This window comes from Ursus maritimus, unplaced genomic scaffold (genome assembly GCF_017311325.1).
Source record: "Ursus maritimus isolate PB19 unplaced genomic scaffold, ASM1731132v1 scaffold_12, whole genome shotgun sequence".
NCBI lineage: Eukaryota > Metazoa > Chordata > Mammalia > Carnivora > Ursidae > Ursus > Ursus maritimus.
The window spans coordinates 28,101,016-28,122,163 of record NW_024423564.1 but is presented as its reverse complement, the minus strand read 5'-3'; the positions used below and the strand labels follow the sequence as shown (position 1 = coordinate 28,122,163).

The 21,148-nt window shown below is 35.4% G+C and overlaps 2 protein-coding genes across 4 annotated transcripts in view; one reads left to right on the top strand and one right to left on the bottom strand.

Moving 5' to 3' along the window:
* Positions 1–2,120: 2,120 nt before the first annotated feature.
* On the top strand, positions 2,121–13,960 carry CUNH1orf146 (chromosome unknown C1orf146 homolog). Its single transcript, XM_008697714.2, has 5 exons — positions 2,121–2,189; positions 9,843–9,936; positions 11,772–11,940; positions 12,331–12,409; positions 13,093–13,960. Exons 1-5 carry the CDS (start codon positions 2,121–2,123, stop codon positions 13,225–13,227), a joined length of 546 nt encoding a protein of 181 aa, XP_008695936.1. The 3' UTR covers positions 13,228–13,960.
* A 120-nt stretch (positions 13,961–14,080) lies between these two features.
* Positions 14,081–21,148, bottom strand: part of GLMN (glomulin, FKBP associated protein) — a 33,725-nt gene continuing 26,657 nt past the window's right edge. For all 3 annotated transcript variants that reach the window (XM_008697709.2, XM_008697710.2, XM_008697711.2), the window contains 3 exons: positions 15,012–15,135; positions 14,335–14,417; positions 14,081–14,236 (listed from right to left, as the gene is read on the bottom strand). In XM_008697709.2, the coding sequence (XP_008695931.1) occupies positions 14,120–14,236; positions 14,335–14,417; positions 15,012–15,135 (324 nt within the window). In that variant the 3' untranslated portion in view covers positions 14,081–14,119. The remainder of the gene's footprint in view (positions 14,237–14,334; positions 14,418–15,011; positions 15,136–21,148) is intronic.

Sequence of the window (21,148 nt, the reverse complement as noted above, 5' to 3'; positions counted from 1 at the left end):
GTATCTGTGACTTTTGGGTAGAGGGGATTTCTTAAGAAATAAAAAGCACTGAGAATAAGTGAAAACGTTGATAAATTTGACAATATTGAAAATTTTAACTTGTGTATCAAATAATATAAAGAAGGGGAAAGGGAAGTCTAAACTGGGAGAAAATACAAATAGCTGACAAAAATTAATATCTAGAATATATAAGGAAATCCTACAAAATGCATGAGAAAAAGAAAAGGAAAATCTAATAGAAAAATGGGCAAAAGACATACCCATTTTACAGAAATGGAAACATGGCTTAAGAGTATCAGTGTCAATAATAATCAGAAAAGTGCCAAATTTAGACCCCAGTGAAACTCACTTTAATGCTACTGGATTTACTGTAATTAATTTTTACCTTTCCTCCCACCTACCTCAGATAACTGTACTTTAAACTTTAGCACACTGATCTTTTTGAAATTCTCTTATTATATCATTTTCTTTTATTATCTGGTTGCCAGTGTGTATAGTACTTTCTGTTGTTCTTGCCTGGCATACTCTTCCTTCCTTTAGTTCAACAGCTTTTAAAGTATGGTCCCCAGACAGGCATTAACAGCATCAGCAGAAATATACATATACTGGCCCCACCCTTCAACTATCTTTTCAAGAATGTTTGTGTAGTGAGTAGTTTTGTGGGTTAGAGATAGTATTTTCCTCTAGAGCACAGGGCAGTTTTGGTTGCAGCCCATTATAAAAATTAGGGATTTCTAAGCTCAGGGTTCCTCTCCTATAATGCAACTCACTGTTTCTGCTGATATTACCTGGCCTTTTCCCCATAACTGTGTGGGAATTGGACTTGGGGAGTTGCTGCAAGAGAATGAGGATACCGGGGTACCTGGGTGGCTCAGTCATTTAAGCATTTGACTCTTTTTTTTTTTTTTTTTAAGATTTTATTTATTCAACAGAGATAGAGACAGCCAGCGAGAGAGGGAACACAAGCAGGGGGAGTGGGAGAGGAAGAAGCAGGCTCATAGCAGAGGAGCCTGATGTGGGGCTCAATCCCACAACGCCAGGATCACGCCCTGAGCCAAAGGCAGCCGCTTAACCGCTGTGCCACCCAGTCGCCCCAGCATTTGACTCTTGATATTAACTTGGGTCATGATCTCAGGGTTGTGAGATTGAGCCCCATGTTGGGCTCTGTGCTCAGTGGGGAGTCCACTTGAGATTTGCACTCTCCCTCTCCCCCATGTTCTCTCTCTCTCTCTCTAAAACAATAAATCTTTAAAAAAGAGAGAGAATGAGGTTACTTCTCTTGCTGTGAGTAAAAAAACAAGTAAAAAACCCTTCTTTGTCCTCTGATCTAAGAGTCTTATGTCTTTTGTTATATCCATGAAACTGTGGCAGGCTAACTTTTTTTAAGCTTGCAGATGCAATAAAACCTCAGACCTTTCACAATTCTGACACAAGTCTTCTTTTATGAAGTTACTACCCTGAAATGGGAACCATTGATTTTGGTAATTGTTAATGGAGTTAAATAACAAAAATTCAATTGAGTAAATTTAAAAATCAAATTAGCTTCATTCAGTGAATCATGAATTGGGCAACATTCTAATTAGCAAGGGAAAGGAACTGCACCAAGCTGTAGAAAAAGGTAGGTTTTTAAAGATAGGTGGAAAAAAATTATTTGCAAAGAATACATTGTTTCAGGAAAGGTCGTCTTCCTGAGGGGAAAGCAAGGGGTTTAATGGGTGGATTATTTATTTCACTAGTGCTGACCAGGTAATTTGGTGTTGACTGGTTGTGAAGGCTACGTACGTTCGAGGGGGTTGAAACTGTAGTTAGGTTAGATATTAAGTTTTGGTTTACTGATATAGGGTTTAGCACAAGTGACTCCATTTTGAGTATTCTGTCTCCTTTTTAACAGTAGGAAGCTTGGTATTGCAATAGGAAGCATGGTATTGAATAAGCTTGATGTATAAGAAGACATATGTCAAATTTTAACTTTTAAATATTCTTCAGAATGTCTCCATTAACCTGGTTTCATTTCTATATTTAATTTTCGTTCATCAAACATTTCTACATTGTTCTGTTTGCTCTTTCTTTTTTTCAGATTGTGGCACCATTAGAAGCTGGATTGATCCAGAGATAGACAGATGGCTGAAAATGGCAGAAAAGAAAAAATAAAATGGACAACCACTATTATTATTAGCTCATCTCTTAAGGTAAAGAGGCATTTGGGCCATTGATCTTTAACTTCAAAATTAAAAGCGATAGAACAATATTTTAAAAGATCCTTAGCTTGATTATCCAAAGTTATGTGGATCCACAAGAATATAAACGAAATGTATTTTAAAGATAAATTCTAAACTTTACTGCATCCATTTTCAGCATCCTACTTCTCTAAATATTTGAAGGTTGGAAATTTTTTTAAAGTTTTTTTTCTCTATAAGCCTGTTCTAATAGAGATGTTAAAGGATTTGAGCAATTTTAACACACACATATATATTATTTAACGTTTTTGAAGAAATAAACCACAGAAACTGATCTGTGTACCTTGGTGGTATTAGAGGGAGGCTGTCTCCATACAGTTTGGATGGGGAAGAGATGGGAGTTGAATGCCTAAAGGCAGCTGGTCAGTCCACAACCTTTTAGCTCCTTAGCCAACAGGATTCTTCATTACCATGGTATTTATCTATGGACACTAGCTGATGTCTGGAGGGAAGGGGCAAGAAATGACTGTTCCACAGTACAGATGAGAGAGGCAAGAAGACTAAAAATAAGATTTTTTAATCCATTCTACCCTCCCACTGCTACCTCAAGCTGCACTTTGTGCTATTGGCTTTCGCCATCTAGCTCCATAACACAAACCAGTTTGTGTTAAGTCTCATGATTTTTTTCATGCTTCTTTTTGTTAGGTTTCTGGAATTCATGTTTTTCTCTTAATTCTATAGCTTTTTCAGACTGATTTTGAGAGAGGGAGCCAGCAACCCAAGCTAATTTGCCAAGAACAACTCTTCATAATTCATTTATTATGTTTAACCATCTTGCCTTGTCCTATTTCTGTGTTTTTTTTTAATCTCACTTCTTGTCACTTTTTGAATTGATTGGTTTCTCTCTCTCTCTACCCCTCTCCCTTCCTCTTCCCTCCTTCTGTGTCCCTCTCCTTTCTTCCCTCCCTCCCTTCCCTCTCCCCCTCTTTTATTAGCTTTGGAAATTATATGCTCTATTTCTATTTTAATAATTTCCCTAGAAATTTTAACATGTATACTTATCTCCACAAAATCCACAGTGAATAATTACCTTTATTCTCCTCTTAAGTGACAGAAGAATCTTAGAAGACTTTAATTCCAGTCATCCCTTTCTGTGTTATATCCTGTTACCATATTTAGTTTAATTCCATTTTTTAACTTTTCTGAAGTTAGCATTTGTTTAGATATACTCATGTCTTTGCTACTGTTTTTGCTGTCCTTTTTTCTTTTGGTTCAGACCTCCCATCTTAAATCACTTTCTTTTTGTCTGAAGAATATAATTTAGAAATTACCTCAATGAGGATCTTCTAGAGGTAAAAACTTTTACTCTCAGTTTTTGTTAATATCAAAATATTTGTTCTCCCCCGGATCTTGAAAGATGTTTTGAAGGTCAATTTAATTGAAGTATAACTTACATACAATAAAATGCACACATTTTAAATGTACAATTTGATGAGTTTTGACAAATGTGTATACCTGTGTAACCACCACCCCAATAAAAATATAGGACATATGCATCACTCCAGAAAGTTCCTTCACGCCCTTTTGTAGTCATTTCTTTTCTAGCCCCCTGCCTCAAGCAACCACTGATCTGATACTTATCACTATAATTAGTTTTGCCTGTTCTAGATCATCATATAAGTGGAATAAAACGGTACTTTTGTGTCTTGCTTTCCTGTTGTTAAATATAACAATAATTTGTACCCTTTTATTGCTGAGTAGTTTAGTGTATGCGTATACTCCTATTTATTTATCTATTCACCAGTAGATGGACATTTGGGTTGTTTCCAGTTTTTGGCTATTATAAATTAAAACTGCTGTTAACCTCAGTATATGTCTGTATGTAGACATGGTTTCATTTCTCTTGAAAATACCTAGTAATGGAATTGCTGGGTCATATGGGTCATATGGTTATCTTTATAAGAAATTGCAAAACTTTTCTCAGGTTCACTACAGATGAACACTGAATCTATTTAACTGTGTAACTAAAATAAAAATAAATGTGGGGATTATGGTTTTACACTCCCATCAGCAATGTGTGAGAATTCCAGTTGCTCCAAAGTGAAAGATATTTTCGCTAGATTTACAGATATTTTCTTTCAGCATATCGAGGAACTCATTTCACTAGATTTTGACTTCCATTGTTGCTGTTGGTAAGATAGCAGTCAGTTTGTCACTTCTTTGAAGATTACCTGACTTTCCTTTTTGACCACCTTTCAGATTTTGGCATTCTATAGTTTTAAGGTATAGATTTTTTTTTCTTTTGAGGTTTCATGAATCTTTAAATTGTTGTTATTATCAAGTTCTTATCCATCATCTCCTTTAATAATACCTCTGTTTTACTCCCTTGCTCCTTCCTGTCTGAACTCCCATGAGATGTATGTTAGATCTTTTCACAATGTTCTCTATGCATTTTGACCTCTCTTTCACTTTTTCTGTCTTTAGATTGCAATCTGGGTAATTTCATCAGTTCTGTCTTCCATGTCAGTATTTCTTGCTACTCCTATTAAACTCATCCACTGAGGGTTTTTTTTTGTTTTGTTTTGTTTTGACTTTTTTCAACTTATGAAATGTACATAGAAAAAAGTAAATAAAAGTATATATGAACCATTTAATAGAGTTATTATAAAGAGAATACCATGTAGCCAAATCAGGTCAACAAATAGAACATTACTAATTCTCTCATCTCCTCAGGACTTTTATTAATTATATCAATGATCAAATACCAATTATATTAGATATTTATAACTTATTAATTATATGAAATGTGTACAACACATATACTTTTTCTATAGCCATAATTCCCACATTTATTTTCATGTTAGTTACAGTTAAATCGATTCAAGATATATCACTGTTTTTTTTTTTCAAGTCTTTATTTTCTCAGGTATGATTTAAAAAGATTTTCTTCATATCGTTCCTGTTTCATTTTAAGTACCATAGATAGTTGATGTTTTTGTTATAAAATTTTGTTTCCCCATGTTTTCAGTCTATGAGTAGAAACTTTTGAGTTTGCGGTAATTTATTTTTAATCACTTCACTGAATTTTCGTAATACATTATCAGTTGATTCTATTGGATTTTCAAGGGAAGCAGTCATAATTTGTGATTAGAATTTCTGACAGCTGTATCTCTTATTTTTATCTCATGGCCTTTTGCTGTGACCAGAGCATCTAAAACAGTGTTTCTGATTTTAATGGGAATACTTTCAGTGTTTTATTACATATGGTGTACCTGTTGCTATAAAATATTTGTCATGTTAATATTCATCTAAGGTTAATTTATAAAGGTTTTCTCTTAATCAGAAATAGGTGTCCGGGGGCTCCTGGGTGGCTCAGTCAGTTAAGCGTCTGCCTTCGTCGGTTCAGGTCATGATCCTGGAGTCCCAGGATTGAGTCCCCCATCAGGCTCCCCGCTAAGCAGGGAGTCTGCTTCTCCCTCTGACCCTCCCCCTTCATGTGGTCTCTCTCTCTCTCTGAAATAAATAAAATCTTTAAAGAAAAATGGGTACTCAGTTTTTCAAATGCATTATTTTTTGTTGTCTGTTGAGAAGAACTTAAGTGACTAATCTTTGCATTTCTTGATTAAACTAGTTGATAGTTATGGGTTTTTCTTTCATATTCTTAAAATTTGGTTTTCTAATATTTTATTTTTTAATCCTTATTTACTAATGATTAGGCTGTGGTTTTCTCTTTCTGTGTTGTTTTGTAGGCAATAGGGGGTTTCCTTTTCCATACTTTTTTTTCATTTCTTTTGTTTATATCTGTGAAGTTATATAGCATGGAAATTATTTGTTCGTTAAGGTAAAAGGAGCTTTCTATTAAATTTTCTGTGCTGGTAATTTTTTATGAACTGTAGAAAAAGTGATTTCTATGCTTTTTGTTCTATTAAGTTTTATACTATGTTATGAGTCTATTTCCATAAATTATATATTTTTAAAAAATTTACCTAAGTCATTGAGGTGGTTGAACTAAGTTGAAATTTATGAAATTGCCATTTCTGTGATTAAAATTTTCATATTGACATTCTTTTAAATTCTTTTTTTTTTTAAAGGTTTATATATTTATTTGACAGAGAGAGACAGTGAGAGAGGGAGCACAAGCAAGCGGACTGTGAGAGGGAGAAGCAGGCATCCTGCCAAGTAGGGAGCCCGATGTGGGGCTTGATCCCAAGACCCTGGGATCACACGCTGGGCCAAAGGCAGATGCTTAATGGCTGAACCACCCAGGCGCCCTTCTTTTAAATTTTCTAATAAACTCTGTGTCAGTTATTGAGTACCCTTCCTCATTTCTGTTTTTATTTATATTTCCTTTTTTATGAGTAGATTTGGTAGAATACTACTTTCACAGAATATTAATATTAATAAAATTAAAATCAAATTTGTAGAAGGAAGTATTGGATTATATTTGGAATGCGTGTATAAACAAATTTATACAAGTTTTTTTTACTGCACTATTAGGAACCTTCCATATGCTTAAATGCATGGTAAATCCTCAAAAGGAGACAAAATAGTGTTCAGTGTTCCCAGTATTATTTGAATACAAGGAACATCTTTTAATATTTCATGGGACTAATATTCCATGAGACATGCTTTGGTAAATCTAGTCTTAGCTCCTGGTTATTTTGAAAAATTAACTCTTGAATTTGGCTGTTTTTTTCCTTAATTCAGTACTTTCTATTTTATCTTTATTATTTTCTTTTATTATTTTTATTATAATTCTTTTAGTTGGCACCCCAGAGTATGATTTTTTAAAATTTATTATTTTTAATTGAAGTATAGTTGGCATACAATATTACATTAGTTTCCAGTTGTACAGCATAGTGATTTGACAAGCCTTTACATTACTATATACTCAACACAGGTGTAGCTACTGATAGAATATGATTGAAATTCATTAACATGGCATGCCGGGTCTTTAGGGTATGCCAGCAGTTATTCCTAATACCATCTCCAAATTAACTGACTTGTGTACACTTTCCACACTTATCATGTAAGAATCATACTTTGGGGTCTGAATGTCTTTTCCTTTACTCTTTCTCTCAATGCTCTTCTCACATTTGCCTTCTTCCTTCACTTGTCTGCTTAATAAACTCCTTTCCACTTTAAAAGTTTACTCATATTTTGTGAAGCTTTCCTGACTCTTTCACAGCTGTTATATTCTTTTATAGTTTTTTTTGCCAAAATTCTCAGTCTTGTCTTTCATCTCCTTGAACATCATAAACATCACTATTTTAAGGCATGTATCTGATGTAACCTCATATATGTAACATCCCCTGTGAGTCTGTTTCTGTTGCCTATTGTTTCTCATAGTTCTCTTTCAAGTAATTTTGTCTCTTGGTATGTCTGATTATTTTTGGAATTTGTATTTGAAAAATTGTAGAAATAATTTGAGGACTGGAATAGTGTTCTGTTCCTCTAAGAAGTCTTAATTTCACAAGAGAATTAAATCCCCAAAGCCCTACAGGTTGCCACATAACATACAGGACATTCAGAGGCACCTGGGTGGCTCAGTTGTTAAGTGTCTGCCTTCAGCTCAGGGTGTGATCCCGGAGTTCTGGGATCGAGCCCCGTGTCAGGCTCCTCCTTGGGAAGCCTGCTTCTTCCTCTCCCACTCCCTCTGCTTGTGTTCCCTCTCTCACTGGCTGTCTCTCTCTCTCTCTCAAATAAATAAAATCTTAAAAAAAAAAATACAGGACATTGAGTTACAACATTTGGGTTTTAGGTAAACAATGAATTTAGTAGAAGTACATCCCAAATATTGCATGAGAAATACTTATACTAAAAAATTATGTTGTTTATCTGAAACTCAGATTCAACTGGGTGTTCTTTATTTGCTTAATCTGGCATTCCAAGCCCTAGAGCATCTATTGTATGTAATAAATGAACTACGATTAGAATGGTACTAGTTATGTGAGAATTGAAAAAATGGTCACTCAAATAATTTTCTTTGTAGTTCATATGAGTAAACCTGATTGAGAAAGGTTACTCTAGGGAGTGCTTCTGCAAGGTGCAGGTAATACAGTATCACCTAAAAACAATTTCAGGGATTGAAATGCTTTGAAGCTAGGCTGTAGTCCCTGTGAGAGCTGTTCTACTTTTGTCAGAAGCCATGTTCAGCCTCTCATCTCTTTCTGAATTGGCAGATGCCCTTAGGAAAAAGATGGCCTAAATGCTGGTCTCATATCTCTGAATTTCTGTATAGATTTTGGCCTTATAATTTTTCACTATCCTGCTAGCTCTCTGATGCATTCAAATAGATTTTTAAAATTGTCCAGCTTTTCTAGTTGCCTCAGCAGGAGGTTTGGCCTAAATTACTTAGTCTGCCATTGCTGGAATCAATGTGTAATTTTAAAACCACAGAAGAAAACTCACGGGAAGAGCCATAGTTGTACTCTAGGTCAGGCTCTGTTTGGCACAAAATACTCTCTTTAGGACAGAAAGGAAGATTATGTATTTTATACATAATTCCAGCCTGTATACTTAAAATATACATGTTCTAAAGCAAAATATAAAATTAATGTACCTAAGGAGGTTTTTGTCTACTTAGAGAACAACCAGCTTGAGTTGTAACCAATCAGGAAACACTATGAACCACTTATATCTTAGTGGCTTGAATGAAATGATCTAAGTAATTACTTGGATAGAATAGGAAATGAGATGAATAAAATGGTATTTAAAGTAGAAGCCCTGTTGCTATGTTTATACATGTTTTCTGACTCGTCTAAGGCTTAAAACATTTTAAAAGTATAATAAAAGGGGTGCCTGGGTGGCTCAGTGAGTTAGGCGTCTGACTCTTGGTTTCGGCTCAGGTCATGATCTCAGGGGTGTGAGATCGAGCCCCATATCAGATTCTGCGCTCAGCAGGTAGTCTGCCCGAGATTCTCTCCCTCTCCCTACCTCCCTGCCCACCTCATGTGCTCGCTCTCTAAAATAAATACATAAATATTTTTTACAAGTATAAAGGTAGGGACACCTGGGTGGCTCAGTTGGTTAAGCATCTGCCTTCAGCTCAGGTCATGATCCCAGGGTCCTTGGATCGAGTCCTACATCAGGCTTCTTGCTCAGTGGAGAGCCTGCTTCTCCCTCGGCCTGCCGCTCCCCCTGCTTGTGCTTGCTCTCTAACAAATAAATAAAATCTTTAAAAAATTTTTAAAGTATAAAAGTAACTGTCATGTACAGAAATGAATTGGAGAATTGGTTGTCTCCTTGTGGTATTCTATGTGTCTGGCACTTCATGGTATTGTGAACCATCTGAGAAACTCGCCATCACCCACCTTCCAATTTACATTAATGCATGTGAGAATCTGTCTCCAACTTGTTTTTTAACGAAGTTTGCATTTGCTCCATTTCTTATAGTTCTTTAATAGTGTCCTTAGTTTCTGTCGCTAAATAACTAGTGCACAGTTCATGTCCAAACACAGTTGTGTTGCAGTAGAACTAAATATTTTTGCTTTTTTTAAAGTGTTTTTTTTTTCACCAGAGAGCACATGTACTGTCTCCTTTGATGATCAGATATTTAAGTGGTTATAAAAGAAGCTATTAAACTTAATTTTTTCATTAGCTTTAAAAAAATCATTCATTCTAAGCATGTCTTAAGTTTGTGTTTCTGAAAAAAATTTGTTTTAGAGTTGTGAAATTGCAACTGCCCTAGAAAATCGAAGTCACAAGATTCGGTATTCAGATTCAGTGGAAAACGGATCAATTATATTTTCTCTTTCTGGTACGGTATATTTGCTGTCTTAAGTTTCTTATAAAATATGTGAGTATAAATTCTAATAGTGGTAGTTCGGTAACCAGGTAATAAGCTTAAGGTATTATCTTTTGGGAGAAGTAAAAGTATAAAACTTTAGTACTGCTGCAAAAGTAGTGCACGTGGCCAACTACAACATGCATTCCTGTTTAGATTATAATTGGGGGCACCTGGGTGCCTCAGTCAGTTAAGCATCCGACTCTTGATTTCGGCTCAGGTTGTGATCTCAGGGTTGTGAGATTAAGCACTGCATTGGGCTCTCTGCTGGGCATGGAGCCTGCTTAAGATTCTCTCTCTCCCTCTCCCCCTCTCCTGCTCCATCTTGAAACAAACAGACAAAAATTATCGTTGTAGAGGATATCTGGGGTATCTGGTAGAGGACAGTAAAAACGACATGCTTTGGAACTAAGATGTAAATAGAACAAAGCCATCTCTCCAACAGTAAGTACTTAAAGGGTTACCAGTATTAACAAAGAGGCCAACATCGCAACACTGGTCAAAAGTCATATATGAAAACAATATAGGAGAATGTTTTTTCAGGATTTTGTACAAGAGTTTGCTGTAAATATAATAGAAACACTAAAAGAAAAGAACCAAATAGAGACAAATAGAAGTTGCTCAAATCATAAAACTGTACAACTATCATGGGCAAAATACAGGAAGGAATTAGATTAGGGTATGAGAAGGGAGCAGTACAAAGCGTAGGTTTGTGGTAGGGAAATGACTAAAGTGATAAAAGAGGCGGAGGTAAAAGGTATTACCAGGTGGGTTGCAGATAGACTGGTAACCCTAGCAGAGGTTTTGGAAAACAGGCGGCTTTCAAAACCTCCTAGAAAAAAAATTCCGGGCTGAAAGTGGTCCAACTTTAAACTCATCCTTCCTGATTGAATAGAGAGCCCTCTAGGGAAAAGTGAAATGCTTTTGAATACCTCCAGTGTCCCGTGGCTACTTTATATACAGTATCTTATTTAATCCTCTCAACAAACCTATGAAAGAATTATTATTACATTCTTATAGATAGGAGAACTTAGGTTCAGGAAGGTTTATATAAATTGCCCAAGTTCATTAGCATAAAATCATATAATCACTTTCTTCAGATTGTCTTCTCTTTTAAAGAGCTATAATTATATCAAATTTCCCTCCAGGACTATTCTTACAGGCCTGACACTGTTTCAAAAATCCTAGATTATGGGACGCCTGGGTGGCTCAATCGGTTAAGTGTCTGCGATCAGCTCAGGTCATGATCCCAGGGTCCTTGGATCGAGTCCTGCATTGGGCTCCTTGCTCAGCGGGGAACCTGCTTCTCCCTCTGCCTGCCGCTGCCCCTGCTTGTACTTTCTTTGACAAATAAATAAAATCTTTAAAAAAAAAATCCTAGATCATATGCTGTTTTAATTTAATAATAGTTAATGTTCTTTACAAAAGGTTTCTCCAAAAAACAGTTGAAGGCTTAAGATTATCTTTCCTTGATTTCCAGCTTTTAAAAAAGTCATTATAACACACACAAAAAACAACTTTTAACTAAAATTAGGCAATACTTTCATTTTGTACAGTGCCTTAGTTTGAAAATTGTTACTGACCAGAAAAGTGTTTTCCTCTAGAATAAGTCATCCTTTTATATAGAGCATTTCAAAGAATTACCTAAATCATTTTGTAGTATAAGAATTTTGTTATAGTAAATTCTGTTCCTCATGGGTTTGGGTCCTGGACACTTAGAGCTGTATTATAGCTATCTGTGTTGATTCTACAAAAAAATTTGATTATTACAACAAAGTGATGTTTTATATTATGCTCACCTTTCCTAGGACTTGCATTTTTATTGATGGATGCTAAAGAATGCTTTATATCAGCTGAAGAAATATTTCTAGCCAAAATTGAGAAGTTTATTAGTATTCACCGAAAGAGTTTTTTGGTTCTGTCTGCTGCCCTTCATGGGCCTGACGAATGGAAACTGATGTTCAGGATTCAGCAGAGGTATGGAAGAAAAGACTTTTCTTAAATCACATGTGTTTACTTTAGTTCTTAATCCTTTTAAGCAGGTGAGTTACGTTTTGCCAAAAGATAAACATTATAATGTTAACTTGTCATATTCAATAAAATGCAGGCCTAATGGCTAGTCCAAGAATGAGGGTGACAGCTTTCAGAGTTCATGCTGATTTCTGAGATTTTTCTGCAAGACCAAAACAGAAGTGAACACCTTTTAGTCTGTTAAATTCTGGGTATAAAGCTATATCATATCCTCTGTGGAATAGGGCAGGGCATGAATAAATAAATGACAGACAATAAGAGGTTTCTGTCTCCTTTCAGCTTAACAGATGTCTATAGAAGTTATATGATCTATTTAACTTATGAATTATTTTTCAGATTCCTGGGTAGTAATTTACGGATACTTCCAGTACACAACACAGTAAATGCTATTAATCTTATATGCACTATAGCTAAGGTGAGTCACCTAGGAAAATGACGCATACATAGCACTCATAGATTTTAAGGTTCTTAACTTCCAAATGCACACCCTCTTGAGCAGGATTAACAAATACTCTGCTTCTGTTCCCCTCAGAGAAGTTGCTCTTTCAGCATGCAGCTCTCTGAAGCCTGAACTCAGCCTATCGTCTTCTTAATTTACTTCCAGTAGTCATTACAAGAATGACTAAACTGTAGGCCCAAAGAGCATTTGGCATATATACATTGTGTTGGCCCTACAGGTTTCTTAAGTCTTCCTTCAAGTTCTAAAATATAATTATTTATCAGGTTGTAGTCAGGAACTGTCAAAGTGCAGACATACTATTTTATAGGATGATCTTCACAAGTTGTCCACTGTCTTTTCATGCTTGTCCTCCTCTGTGAAGTGTGCCCTAGGCAGAGTTAGGTGTTTTTTACTCTTGTACTTGGAACAGATCTCGATATTAAAGCAGTTCTTAAAGTAGTCTACTTTTGGCTTGTTTGAAATTCCTTAAAGACAAAGACCAAGCATTTTTCTATTACTCATAGTTAACTCATATGTAGTATTTAGCACAAAGAAGGTGATTTGATACTTGTTGAGTAAGTGAAAGTTTATTTTTTCATATGACCCTGTAAAAATTACTAATTTCTGAAATAATGTTGCATGTTTATAACTTCTTACAGACTGCCTCCAAACCATACACAGACAGCATTTGCTATAGAATGATTACAACTGAGGCTTACATCATTGAGCAAAGTCCTGTTTGGAAAACACTTCAAAAGTTAAAACTGAGTAGTGATTCATTTAACCCAAATTAGAATATCAATTACAAAAGTTCTTTTGGAAGAATGTTAAAATAATTAGACCAGTTAAATTATAATGTTCAAATATATATTTAAAGATTTTTTAAAATTTTAAAATAATAAAATGTATATGATTAAAAATGATTTTCAGTTTTGTTGAGTAATTCCTTTAATAATGTTTAGAAAAAATTGGTACATACATATAAAACTCAGATGCAGTTTCTTAGTGATACAAATTAAGTTGGATGGAAAATATTTACTACAAAAAAAACCACAGCATTTTCTAACTAGCCCCTTAGACTAAAGGAAAAGCCACCGACACTTTTCAGCTTTTCTACAAGGGCTGACAGTATTTCTAAAGTTAATGTTTGCAGATGCTTTCATATTATAACTGCTGCTAGAGAAGTGGTGATGGGACTCTGCCCCCTAAGATTCCTCCTGAGGTAGGGAAAGAAAGGGAAATTAAGAGAAGCAGCCAACTGCCTAATTGAAAACCTCTCTGTACACTTTTACAGTGGTGTGATATCCTGTTTGACACCAGGAATTCTGAAGTGTAACAAAGCATCTAACTGGAACATAAAGTGTAAAATGTATTTATTACTACAACTGTATGAATGAATACAACTAACTACATTTTATGAGATTTTAGTATCAAATTATTAGTTTATATTGGATTTTCAACAGTAGGATTTAGAATAGATATATGGGCATTATTTACCATGTAAATTATCTTTTTAAAACTAAAGAATACTACTGATCTATACCGTGTCATCACAGAAACCAGTAAATGAGAAAAGCTACATTTATTTTTCTAGCAGTATTTTACAGAGAATTTTTTATAAAGGTATTAAATAATCATAATGGAAAATACAGTATTTTACTAGTTTTTATTTAGGAAGTGGAGGTTTCACTTTATCCCAATGTTTTCTTCAGGGGCAGACTTTGTTTTTATTTCAATGAGTTCTTCTACTCGAGCCAAAACACTTTCAATCAAATCAAATGTGAAAAGAGCTGAATGTAGGACCTGCAGTGCCAAGGGAAATTATTGTTATATTAATATTGCTGTTAAAGCAAAAAAACAAGTCTTCAGCAGGTTATAGCTTAGGAAAATTTCAGATCTACCTTAAGCTGCATTTCAGGAGGCATATTCGGGATCTCTTCTCCACCTACAGTTACAGAACAAAGATCTTTAGACTTCTGGACTTCTGTAAGAGAAGAAAAAAAATCATGTGTCACATTTTACCATTAAAAACAACTCTCAGACTTCAATAATCAATTTATAAGCTACTTACATTATTATACCTATTACACTAAAAAAAAAATTTCTAGTAATGCCTATAAGAAATACCCCATAGCTATACAGAAAAGAGCAGAAGATTATTATAGAATTGCTTGCTGACTTTAAAAAGTAATTCTGGGATCTAAGATTCTTTTTCGTAATTTATATAGATTTACTTGAGGGTGAGGATGGACAGAGCCATACCCAAGTTAGTGTAATATCCAAACAAAAATACTTTTAATATAATTAGATTCTTAATCAATCTTAATCTGGTTTTAAACCAGAACATGCTTCAATTTGGTTTAAATCTTTGTTAACCCAATGTCAGTGTTAACTGGCTTACAGATCTCCTAAAAATCATTTTAATTACAAATAAAATGACTTAGCTGTCATGGTTCCTTGTTTGTTAGAAAATAAACAAGTATGAGATTAAAAAGTTCTTTATTTTGAATATAACTGACAGTTCTAAAATTGGACTAATTTTTAGACCTAACCAAAAATGAAATTGCACATTACCAACCTTGGCTATTTTCTTGGCTGTTTTTAATTTCTGCTTCATAATGTGCTTTTGACATATTAAGTCCTGTATGGAGTGGCTTTAAGAAATTATTCTCAATCCTTCCAAGTTCTGTCCATAATCCAGTCTGTTCAGAAGAATTAATGAAATAATTAGTTATTTGGTTCAACATTTCTTAATTGTCTATTACTATTAAACACATGTTGAGAGTTGGAGAAACAAAAATAAAATCTGATCCTTACCTTCCAAGATAGTTTACTCTTTAATAATACGTTCACTATTACATCTAGCTATTCTATGTGAATACCAATAAAAACAAAAATGTACCCTGAACAGTGTACTCATTAATATACCATATGGACAGCTCCTGATTTTGAAGTCTGTAACTTACAAGTTCTACTCATGAGAAAATTATTTGAGACTAATCCATATGATGAGACATTTCCCTTCCTGTAAAAACCATCCCTACAATGACTACATTATATATTCCTTCAACTCATGACCTTTCATTTGATACCCTTGTCACAGATCTAGTTCTAGAGGATTCTTTCCCTTCCCTATTGATGGAAACTTTTTTTTTTAAGGTTATATTTGAGAGAGAGCAAAAGCGAGAGAGATCACAGAGGGAGAGGGAGAAGCAGACTCCCTGCTGAGTGGGGCTTGATCCCAGGACCCGGAGATCATGACCTAAGCCAAAGGCAGACACTTAACCGACTGAGCCACCCAGGTGCCCTGATGGAAACATTTCTTTTTTCTTTCTTTCTTTCCTTTTTTTTTTTTTTAAGATTTTATTTATTTATTTGACAGAGAGAGAGTACAAGCAGGGGGAGCAGCAGGGAGAGGGAGCAGCAGGCCTCCCACTAAGCGGGAAGCCCGACTCAGGGCTCGATTCCAAGACTCTGGGATAATGACACAAGCTGAAGGCAGATGCTTAACTGACTGAGCCACCCAGGCACCCACTGAGGAGACATTTCTAACAGAGTTGTTATGAACTTTCCGGTGATCAATGTAGACAGAGATTTTACCTGCCTAAGACAGCTTAGGGTTATTCTGTCATCCATATTAGAAGTTTTTACTCCAAGAGCACTTCCTCCTATAGTACTTAAAGTAGGAGAGTCATAAAGTCTTAATTTTATTAGGAAGAAAGGTAAATGGGAGGAGAGGGGCTGAGGTACGGGGAAGAGAAAGAATGAGACAAGTGGAGAGAGAGTGGAGACGGAAGAGGAAAGAGAAAACTCAGTAGTATTAAGTTTTCCAGGTACTCTTTACAAAGGAAAATATCTTAGGTAAGAAAAGGGAAACTTAGGAACCTAATTACCCTTAACTAGAAGTGGACTACTTGAAAACCTATTTTGTAATCAACTTTTGATTCAGTTTTAAATAGTATCTTTTATCATGTATACATACATCTCATAAAATAGATTTTATTCATAATTCATAATTATATAGAGGTTCTCAAACTTCACTATGCTAGTTAAAAATGTAGATTTCTGTGCTTTACTCAGAGACTGAGTAGATTTAGGGCTAAACCCAGGAATTTGCATTTATATGCATAAAAGAACAAATCCCCAGGTGATTCTGAGTAGGACCATATGTTAAGATTCAACGATCTAAAATGGCCCCATCCAATGCCAATGAGAAACTGAATTTTTAATTAAAGAAATTTTTAACTCACATTTTAAATATTCAGATATGGCTACTAAATAAAGATTTTATTTATTTATTTGAGAAAGAGAGCGAGCACGATCGGGGGAAGGGAGACACAGGCAGAGGGAGATGCAGACTCCCTGCTGAGCAGGGAGCCGGACTCGGGGTTCAATCCTAGGACTTTGAGATCATGACCCGAGCTGAAGGCAGATGCTTAACTGACTGATCCACCCACAGGTGCCCCTTGTTTTTATTTTTAAAGATAGATTGATTGATTTTAGAGAGAGAGGGAGAGAGGATCTCAAGGAGACTCTGTGCTAAGCATGGAGCCCAATGAGGGGTTTGATCTCACGACCTGAGCTGAAACCAAGAGTTGGACGCTTAACTGACTGAGCCACCCAGGCAACCCAAGAGCTTAGTTGTTTTTAATGACAATAATTTAATATATGGCCCATAATCCTAAAACTTAAAAGGCAATAAAATTGTGGCAAAATTAGGCTACAGAAAACATGCTGTGCATTCTGTTCTGCATAATTCCACAAATCTTTCATACGATGAACTGTAATAATTTTAGAAGCATGTAGGAGTGTAGAAGCTGTGAAAATAAGAATATTTTCTCTTATAAGGTTACTAGATCTTTAAAAGATACTACAAAGAAAATCATTTTAAGATTTATCTTCAATGTCTAGAAAAAGAAACTTAATAATTAAAAAAATAGTTGTAAGGATAAAAATAAAAATGTGAAGTTTTCACAAATGTCTGCTTTTAATTTTTCCCAAGTAGACTCACTTATGAAGTAATGGAAGTTTTTTCAGTTTTAAAACTTACCTATATAATTCAAAATGCACTGTAGCCTATCTCAAAAAAGGAAGACTAAGCAGTTCTAAAAGATAATGAAATTTATTGCTGGAACAGACAGGGACCTGTAAAGGATATAGTCAACCATGATAATGAAGAAATAAAAGAAGAAAATGAGTAACATCCAATTTCCCTTCTCCTTATTTGCATAGGATTATTTATCAAGTAATACTGTAGAACTTCTATTGTTTCTATTATTAATATTGTAATAATAAGGTATGTGTATCACCTTGAAGTCATCTGGTTCTGCAAATAATACATAAGGCATATGTTTCAATAAATGAAAACCCAATATATGGATTATATGGAATTATAGGTATGTGTATATACATGCCAGATATTTATAGATTTTTTCCTAAATGAAAAGCAAATCTACATACATTACATAATTCAGTTTTTAAAAATTCCTGATACTTGTGGCCTTTACAATCTCCCATGGTTTTCCTGCTTTCATTCTACATATTATAATATCAATTTAGGACAAAAAATGGGTAAGCAGGCAGATGGGAAAGTGTATGAGTAGACAGGACAGAAGGTGAGGGATAAAATTATTATGGGCTGTGTAGAATAAATTACTGTAATTCAAAACAACATTTAGGGGTGCCTGGGTGGATCAGGTGCTAAGCGTCTGCCTTCAGCTCAGGGCGTGATCCCGGTGTTCCGGGATTGAGTCCCACATCAGGCTCCTCCGCTGGGAGCCTGCTTCTTCCTCTCCCACTCCCCCTGCTTGTGTCCCCTTCTCACTGGCTGTCTCTCTCTCTCTCAAATAAATAAATAAAATCTTAAAAAAAAAAAATTAAAGATACCTATCAAAATAAATAAATAAAGATACTTACCAAACAGAACACTAGGTATAAAAACTAAGTTGGTTTTACCAGTAGAGATGGAGGCTCAAGAAAAGTTTTGTGAAGCTGAAGTGTGGGAGAAGGTGCTTATAACTTATGCAGAGGGATAATAGGGTGAAGAGAAATAGGGTGAAGAGGGGAATGACTTATGAAAAGAATAAGTCAGCTGACAGCAACCCAAGATAGCAGGAAAAGAAATGGATTATTCAATTATGAATCACTTTGTTTTGTATTTGAATGATCCTGTTCTTAATTTTCCTGTGTACCTTTCTGATTGCTTCTTAGCTTTTCATCTGACTAGTTCACCTCTCAGATGCTTAACTGGTCAAAAATAAGTAGTGGTAGGGGGGTGCCTGGGTGGCTTACTCGGTTGAGCATCTAACTTTTTTTTTTTTTTTTTTTATTTTTTATTTATTTGAGAGAAATAAAGAGTGAGTGAGAGAGCATAGGGAGGGGGAGAGGGAGAAGCAGACTCCCCACTGAGCAGGAAGCCTGATGCAGTGCTCAATCCCAGGACTCTAAGACCATGACCTGAGCTGAAGTCAGACGTTTAACTGACTGAGCCACCCAGGTGCCCCAAGCATCTGACTCTTGATTTCAGCTCAGGGCATGATCTCAGGGTCCTGGGATCAAGCCCTGTGGTAGGCTTCCTCCTCAGCAGGGAGTTGGCTGGAGATTCTCTCCCTCTCCCCCTGCCCCTCCTTATGCTCCCCACCCCCAGGCTCATGCTCTCTCTCAAATAAATCTTTAAAAAAAAAAAAAGGTACTGGGAGGAGTCTTTGAATAAAACTCCCCATAATTTAGTCTCATAGGGTATCATTTTGTTTCTTCTTTAATCAAAATTTCTAAAAACTCAGAAGCTGTCATTTTTGATTAACTATAGCAGACAGATTTACCGGTCATGTTTCTATATGACCTATTATAATTGCACTTGGGAGAAATGCTTCTGTGATGAACAAATAGGCTCTTAAGATGTCTCAAAGATATCAGGTTGCCATCTTGGATTCAGGTTTTTTGCTAATCTCCTTGGTATAATAATTCTTATGGTAACTTGAATGGTAATAACTTTGGAATATTTGATTCCCAAGAAATTTTTTTTTAAAGATTTTATTTGAGAGAAAGAAAGATACTGAGACAGCATGAGCAGGGGAGAGAGGGAGAAGCAGGCTCCCCGCTGAGCATGAAGCCCAACTCAGGGCTCGATCAGGACCCTGGGATCATGACCTGAGCTGAAGGCATACATTCAACTGACTGAGCCACCCAGGTGCTCCCCCAAGAAATTTTTTTACACCATTAAATAAGAAAACAATCTTATAAACTGGTTATAGTCTTTTCTTTACCATACAATGTTCGAGCCAAATAAAAGTGAGGCATCTGTAGGTGTGACAGGAGATATTCCACAATGCTAAACTGCTCTGTCTTCCCTCTCTAGGCAAAGGCCCATTTGCTGCCCCTCTAGCACACTGTGTTCCATATCTAATAAATTTATCACTCTTAATCAAAAAGATTCTTTTTCTCCCTATCAGGCAAATCAGATCTTTAGGTATGGCCTTTCCTGATTACTAAAAAAAGTAAACTCATACCTTACTCTAAGGACACCTTCCTGAAGCCTCAGGGCCTCCACTGCTGCTGAATTTCACTTACTATCTTTTCTATTGTTTACCAGAAGCTCCTTTAGGAGTCAGGATATACTTTGTGACTCAAAGGTTCTGGCCATTGCCTGAGATCATAGCTATCTCTACCACTTACTAGGTATGTGCCCCTGTGCAAGTTAAAGATCCTTTCATTATCTAGGAAAGGTAAAAAATAAGAAAAGTTAAAAAGAACACAGGGAACTTCTGATGACAGCAATGTTTTATATTTGATAAAGATTTGGAATAACACAGATCTATCCATCTGTTGAAACTCAGAGATACACACTTAAAATCTTGCATTTCATTTTATGTAAATTTTATCTCAGAAAAACTGCAGACATATTTAACTGTTTACTGAAATATTTAGGGGAAAGTATGCGGTTTGTAGTTTACTATGAAGTGCATAAAAAAACCAAGACACTGGTGAACAGAAGGTAGAGAGATGGATATATGATAAAAGTAGAGTAAAATGTTAATGGTAGCATCTTGGTGGCAGTTAAATCAGTGAGTGATCACTGTAAAATTATCTTCAACTTGGCTGTATGTTTAGAAAGCTTCACAATAAGATATTGGGGAAGAATAAACACTAGTCAGTAATAGCAAATAACTATTTTTGGCTGAAGAGGGATGAATAGGTGGTCAACTCACTGAATCTACTAAATTCAGTTAAGAGGGAAGGAAACTGCTACTTTTCTTACAAACTTTTCATTCCAAATCATGATTTACTTAAATTTTCTTTCAAAAAGCTCTTTGGTATTCTTATATAAAAATCAGAGGCTCCTGGACTTGGTCGGTTAAGTGTCCTGACTTTTGATTTCAGCTCAAGGTCTTGATCTCAGGGTCGTGAGCTCAAGTCCTGTGAAAAAATACTTTCATTTCTTTTATTACTGTCTTAAAAAAACAAAAACAGATGAACTACATATGTGATTCAGGCAGTTACAGTTAGTAGAGATGACACATTATGGGAAAGCAACTATTAGAATAGAAAATAGGTAGAAAGAAAGAAGATAAAAAGCAAATCTAATTTTACTGTATGACAAATCTCCCTCAAATAGTTTCGTCTTCACTGAATACCTCTAATGATGCACTATTAAGAAAAAAACAAAAAAAACTTCCTACACATTATCCAAAAGGTGGTTTTAGCAGATTTCAGTTT

Coding starts and splice junctions, on each gene's coding strand:
- CUNH1orf146 (XM_008697714.2), top strand. CDS start 2,121: ATGGCTGAAAATGGCAGAAAAGAAAAAATAAAATGGACAACCACTATT. Junction 9,937..11,771: donor AATTATATTTTCTCTTTCTG/GTACGGTATATT, acceptor CACCTTTCCTAG/GACTTGCATTTTTATTGATG. Junction 11,941..12,330: donor ATGTTCAGGATTCAGCAGAG/GTATGGAAGAAA, acceptor ATTATTTTTCAG/ATTCCTGGGTAGTAATTTAC.